This window comes from Rhincodon typus, chromosome 8, assembly GCF_021869965.1.
Source record: "Rhincodon typus isolate 14 chromosome 8, sRhiTyp1.1, whole genome shotgun sequence".
Lineage (NCBI taxonomy): Eukaryota > Metazoa > Chordata > Chondrichthyes > Orectolobiformes > Rhincodontidae > Rhincodon > Rhincodon typus.
The window spans coordinates 42,034,066-42,040,403 of NC_063339.1; the positions used below are offsets into that span (position 1 = coordinate 42,034,066).

General features: G+C 46.4%; 2 protein-coding genes across 2 annotated transcripts in view; one reads left to right on the plus strand and one right to left on the minus strand.

Moving 5' to 3' along the window:
• Window positions 1-6,338, minus strand: part of LOC109932736 (thioredoxin domain-containing protein 16-like) — a 105,474-nt gene that overhangs the window by 33,647 nt on the left and 65,489 nt on the right. The window lies entirely within an intron of this gene.
• Window positions 38-6,338, plus strand: part of txndc16 (thioredoxin domain containing 16) — a 40,802-nt gene continuing 34,501 nt past the window's right edge. Inside the window, exons 1-2 of the mRNA XM_048599852.1 lie at window positions 38-283; window positions 2,893-2,975. Of these exons, the coding sequence (XP_048455809.1) occupies window positions 127-283; window positions 2,893-2,975 (240 nt within the window). The 5' untranslated portion in view covers window positions 38-126. The remainder of the gene's footprint in view (window positions 284-2,892; window positions 2,976-6,338) is intronic.

A 6,338-nucleotide genomic window follows, 5' to 3' on the forward strand; every position in this document is an offset into this window, starting at 1 on the left:
ATATATCTTAGTTATTATTGCTAATTTCTGTTTTCCAGATTGCAATATTAACAATGCTGTTGAGGAATTCATTCAACACATTTAAGCAATTCTTCGGATCTGAACTGCCTTTGTCTATCAGTTAAAATGGTCCAATGGCATTCCTACCATTGTTTGATATTACTATATGTTGGGTTTGTTAATGTAATTATTTGTACAAAGAAATTGCGTTCCTTAAATCAGCAAGACTTCATTAACATTCTACAGTCAGGAAAAACATCTTTAATATATTTCAAAAAAACAGGTACGTATGAGCTGGCTTGGGAAATATTTAAAACAGAATGCTGCATAAAAAAGTTAAATTTCAAGACTGTTCAGCCATTCCCTAGATTGATTGATTATGTTTGGAAACTCTTATGCTTGTTTTGGGTAAACTGGCTAACACTGTTCATCTTGAGTTTGTGTTTGCTCCGTTTTAGATCTCTGATAATTGTGATTGAGGTGATACTGTTCATGATTCTGAACTGCATGCTACTAAATTCATAGTTTCTCCGAGGCTATAAGAGTGACTGCAGTAGGACTGAGAAATGTCATGCTGTCATTGGTACTTTTCCAAGATTGGATTTAAGGATCATTGTTTCGACAATATGTGAGAGGTTTACTCTGCATTTAGATGGCACCAAATCTAAGCACATTTCTTTAAAGCATAAATACATTAAGTAGAAAAGTATGCTAAAGCCTAGGATCAACTCACTCTTGAAAACATAACTCAATCATGTTTACTTAATTTTGTTTTTAAATTAAATTTCAAGTCCTGGAAGAAATGTATAAACTTCTTTCTGCTCCTTGACCGGACAGATTAAAAAGAAAAGAATCAGTGTAGCTTTTAAGTTGAGTTTTCTTATAGAATTATTCTCCTGAATTTTACTGTTTGTTTCAGTTTTATTTTGAAATAAAATAAGATGAAACAGTTTGCTTGATGTAAGTTGTCCTGATGAATGATGTTTGTTATCTAACGGATCATGCGGATGATAATTTTTATAATTTCCCCTTTTACGTTTCCAAGTCTTGGCTTAGTTGTTGCACGCTCGCCTCTGTGTCATAGGATTGCAGGCTGGCACCTACATAATCTGGACTGATGCAATACTGAACAACTGCTGCAATGTCAGAGATACTGCAGAATGAATGTGACGTTAAACTGAGGTTCTGAGTACCAATTTGAACTACATGGAAGTCCCCATGTCACTATTTGCAGAAAAACAGGGCATTTCTTATTCCTATATACTCCTAGCTGGCCTTGCATTTTTCACATTTTGTACACAATAAGTTCCAAACTCTGTTTCCAGTGTCTTAACTTGCACCAAATCTAGTTCAGACATTTCAGACCTGCATTGGCCTCCTGGTAAGCAAGACCCCTTTTTAAAATTCTCATCTTTGCTTTCAAATCCCTCCATAACATTATCCTTCCCTACCTCTGCAACCTGCTCCAGTCTTACATCCTTCAAGTTATCTGTGCTACTTTTACACTGACTAGCCTTTTAAGCATCCATGTTTAATTTCTCCATCATTGGTGCCTGTGGTTTCATCAGCCTAGGCCTTCAGCTCCAGATTTACCTCCCTAAATATCTTTTCATCACTTCTTCACTTTCTTCATTCTGTTAACATCTGACTGAGCTTTTGGTCATCTGCTCTATTATTGTCGTTATGCGGCTAACGTTAGACTTTGTTTTAACATGCTTCTGTGAAGCACCTGGGACATTTTATTTTGTTAAAGGACCTAAATAAATGCAAGTTGTTGTTTGTGCTAATATCTGTCCCTCAACCAGAATCATTTAACAAAATTATCTGGTCATTTAGTGGGGATGTGATGGCCTTGTGGTATTATCGCTGGACTGTTAATCCAGAGACCAGACAACATTCTGGAGACCCAGGTTCGAATCCCGCCACAGCAGATGGTGGAATTTGAATTCTGTAAAATATCTGGAATTTAGAATCTAATGATGACCGTGAGTCCATTGTTGATTGTCGGAAAAACCCATCTGGTTCGCTAATGCCCTTTAGGGAAGGAAATTGCCATCCTTACCTGGTCTAGCCTACATGTGACTCCAGACCCACAGCAATGTGGTTGACTCTTAACTGCCCTCTGGGCAATCAGGAATGGGCAACAAATGCTGCCTAGCCAGCGGTGCCCTCATCCCATGAATGAATAAAAAAAATTACTTCACTGCTGTTTGTAGGGTTTTTTGTGTGTGTATATGGATATGTGTGTGTGGATAGCAAGAAGCTTTCCCCCAGAGTGGGGGACTCAATTACTAGGGATCACGATTTCAAGGTGAGAGGGGAAAAGTTTAAGGGAGATATGCATGGAAAGTTCTATACGCAGAGGGTGGTGGGTGCCTGGGACGTGTTGCCAGCGGAGGTGGTAGAGGCGGGCAGGCGGGCACTGTAGCATCACTTAAGATGTATCTAGACAGATACATGAATGGGCAGGGAGCAGAGGGATACAGATCCTTGGAAAATAGGCGACAGGTTTAGATAGAGGATCTGGATCAGCGCAGGCTTGGAGGGCCAAAGGGCCTGTTCCTATGCTGTAATTTTCTTTGTTCTTTGTTCTATATATAAGTTGCCATCTTTTCCCACAAAATAGTCCTGAATATTCCTCAAAAGTACTTTACTGTGGTGTTATCTGAGAATATGAATGGCTGTATATCAATGGGAGTTACCTCTTTATTAAAAATGTTATTATTCCAAATTACATCAGGCAAATTGAACTTAAATAAAGATAAGCAAGTAAGCTATTTTAAGAGGAGGTAGAATATGAGTTTTTCTTCATCTTTGGCCTACCATGAGCTGTAGAGGAACTACAAGACTAAATTCAAACCACGAGAAGCATCATTTGTTTCCTTGTTTCAGCAAATCCATCAACAAGACATTTTCTTCAACAACTCGAAAAATCATCAGAATCACTTGAAGAGTATGGCATCGCAGTGGCTCAGGTGAATTAAAGTTACTTCTCTGCAATATATTTAAAGTGTGATTTTTCTGAGTGTTAGGTGATAAGTATACAAAACTGAGGGTTGTGGGGAGAGAAACTTAGTTCTCATTTTCCTTTAGGAAAACGTAATTAAATATTAATGGTAATATTAATGTAAAACAATGCAAATAAAAATATAACAATCTGGATATTACAATGTGTATCACATTGCAACCCTAATGCCATTCGACATAATTGTAGAATACAGATTCATTTATCTTGTGCTGTACAGCCTTGGGTTTTGAATTTCAAACATCTTGACCTACAAAGACACTAATTAGAGGTTACCTGCTGAGAATAAAAATTGATTGAAGTGCTAGCCGAGTTGCTTTTATGCTCATCTTACAGTCCTATTGCAGGAGTTAAGGTGTACTTGCCTCTAAAAATAAGTAGACTTAGTGAAGGTGCAAAACATCATAAGATGCTTTAGGAAAGCAACTGTCCTAATAGGTGAGACAACAAGGTGCAGGGCTGGATGAACACAGCAGCATCATAGGAGCAGAGAGGCTGACGTTTCGGGCCTAGATCCTTCATCAGAAAAGGGGGAGGGGAAGGGGGTTTTGAAATAAGTAGGGAGAGAGTGGGAGGCGGATAGAAGAGGGATAGAGGAGAGGATAGGTGGAGAGGAAACAAACAGGTCGAAGAGGCGGGGATGGAGCCAGTAAAGGTGAGTGTAGGTAGGGAGTTAGGAAGGGGATAGGTCAGTCCAGGGAGGACGGACAGGTCAAGGGGGCGGGATGAGGTTGGTCGGTAGGAGATGGAGGTGCGGCTTGAGGTGGGAGGAGGGGATAGGTGGGAGGAAGGACAGGTTAGGGAGGCAGGGACGAGCTGGACTAGTTTTGGGATGCGGTAGGGGGAGGGGAGATTTTGAAACTTGTGAAATCCACATTGATACCATTGGGCTGCAGGGATCCCAAGCGGAATATGAGTTGCTGTTCCTGCAACCTTCGGGTGGCATTGTTGTGGCACTGCAGGAGGCCCAGGATGGACATGTCGTCTGAGGAATGGGAGGGGGAGTTGAAATGGTTCGCGACTGGGAGGTGCAGTTGTTTATTGCGAACCGAGCGTAGGTGTTCTGCAAAGCGGTCCCCGAGTCTCCGCTTGGTTTCCCCGATGTAGAGGAAGCCACACCGGGTACAGCGGATGCAGTATACCACATTGGCAGATGTGCAGGTGAACATCTGCTTGATGTGGAAAGTCTTCTTGGGGCCTGGGATAGGGGTGAGGGAGGAGGTATGGGGGCAGGTGTAGCACTTCCTGCGGTTGCAGGGAAAAGTGCCGGGTGTGGTGGAGCTGGAGGGGAGTGTGGAGTGGACAAGGGAGTCACGGAGAGAGTTGTCCCTCCGGAAAGCAGATAAGGGTGGGGAGGGAAAGATGTCTTTGGTGGTGGGGTCGGATTGCAGATGGCGGAAGTGTTGGAGGATGATGCGTTGGATCCGGAGGTTGGTGGGGTGGTACGTGAGGATGAGGGGGATTCTTTTTTGGTTCTTATTGTGTGGACGGGGTGTGAGGGATGAGGTGCGGGAGATGTGGGAGACACGGTTGAGGGCGTTCTCAACCACCGAGGAGGGGAAGTTACGGTCCTTGAAAAACGAGGACAACTGAGATGTACGGGAGTGGAATGCCTCATCCTGGGAGCAGATGCGGTGGAGGCGAAGGAATTGGGAATAGGGGATAGCATTTTTGCAGGAAGGTGGGTGGGAGGAGGAATATTCTAGGTAGCTGTGGGAGTCGGTGGGCTTGAAATGAATATCGGTTTCTAGGTGGTTGCCCGATATGGAGACAGAGAGGTCCAGGAAGGGGAGAGAGGTGTGAGAGATGGTCCAGGTAAACTTAAGGTTGGGGTGGAAGGTGTTAGTGAAGTGTATGAACTGTTCGAGCTCCTCGTGGGAGCACGAGGCGGCGCCGATACAGTCATCAATGTAACGGAGGAAGAGGTGGGGTTTAGGGCCGGTGTAGGTACGGAAGAGGGATTGTTCCACGTAACCTACAAAGAGGCAGGCGTAGCTTGGGCCCATGCGGGTACCCATGGTTACCCCCTTTGTTTGTAGGAAGTGGGAGGAATCGAAAGAGAAGTTGTTGAGGGTGAGGACGAGTTCGGCTAAGCGGATGAGGGTGTCAGTGGAGGGGGACTGGTCGGGCCTGCGGGACAGGAAGAAGCGGAGGGCCTTAAGGCCATCTGCATGGGGAATGCAGGTGTAGAGGGACTGGACGTCCATGGTAAAGATGAGGTGTTGGGGACCGGGGAATTGGAAGTTCTGGAGGAGGTGGAGGGCGTGGGTGGTGTCACGGATGTAGGTAGGGAGTTCCTGGACCAAGGGGGAGAAAATGGAGTCTAGATAGTTGGAGATCAGTTCGGTGGGGCAGGAGCAGGCGGAGACAATGGGTCGACCAGGGCATTCAGGTTTGTGGATTTTGGGAAGGAGATAGAAGCGGGCAGTGCGAGGTTGGGGAACGATGAGGTTGAAGGCCGTGGGTGGGAGGTCACCTGAGGTGATGAGGTTGTGGATGGTTTGCGAGATGATGGTTTGGTGCTCAGGGGTGGGGTCATGATCAAGGGGGCGGTAGGAGGAGGTGTCTGAGAGTTGGCGTCCGGCCTCGGCGATGTAGAGGTCAGTGCGCCATACTACAACTGCGCCTCCCTTGTCCGAGGGTTTTATGGTGAGGTTGGGATTGGAGCGGAGGGATCGGAGGGCTGCGCGTTCTGCGGGGGAGAGGTTGGAGTGGGTGAGAGGGGTGGAGAGGTTGAGGCGATTGATGTCTCGACAGCAGTTGGAGATGAAGAGGTCGAGGGAGGGTAGGAGGCCTTGGGGTGGTGTCCAGGAGGAGGGGGTGTGTTGGAAGCGGGAGAAGGGGTCAGTAGAGGGAGGGTTAGGTTCACGGTTAAAGAAGTAAGCGTGGGGGCGGAATAAGAACCAAAAAAGAATCCCCCTCGTCCTCACGTACCACCCCACCAACCTCCGGATCCAACGCATCATCCTCTGACACTTCCGCCATCTGCAATCCGACCCCACCACCAAAGACATCATTCCCTCCCCACCCTTATCTGCTTTCCGGAGGGACAACTCTCTCCGTGACTCCCTTGTCCGCTCCACACTCCCCTCCAGCCCCACCACACCCGGCACTTTTCCCTGCAACCGCAGGAAGTGCTACACCTGCCCCCATACCTCCTCCCTCGCCCCCATACCTCCTCCCTCACCCCCATCCCAGGCCCCAAGAAGACTTTCCACATCAAGCAGATGTTCACCTGCACATCTGCCAACGTGGTATACTGCATCCGCTGTACCCGGTGTGGCTTCCTCTACATCGGGGAAACCAAGCGGAG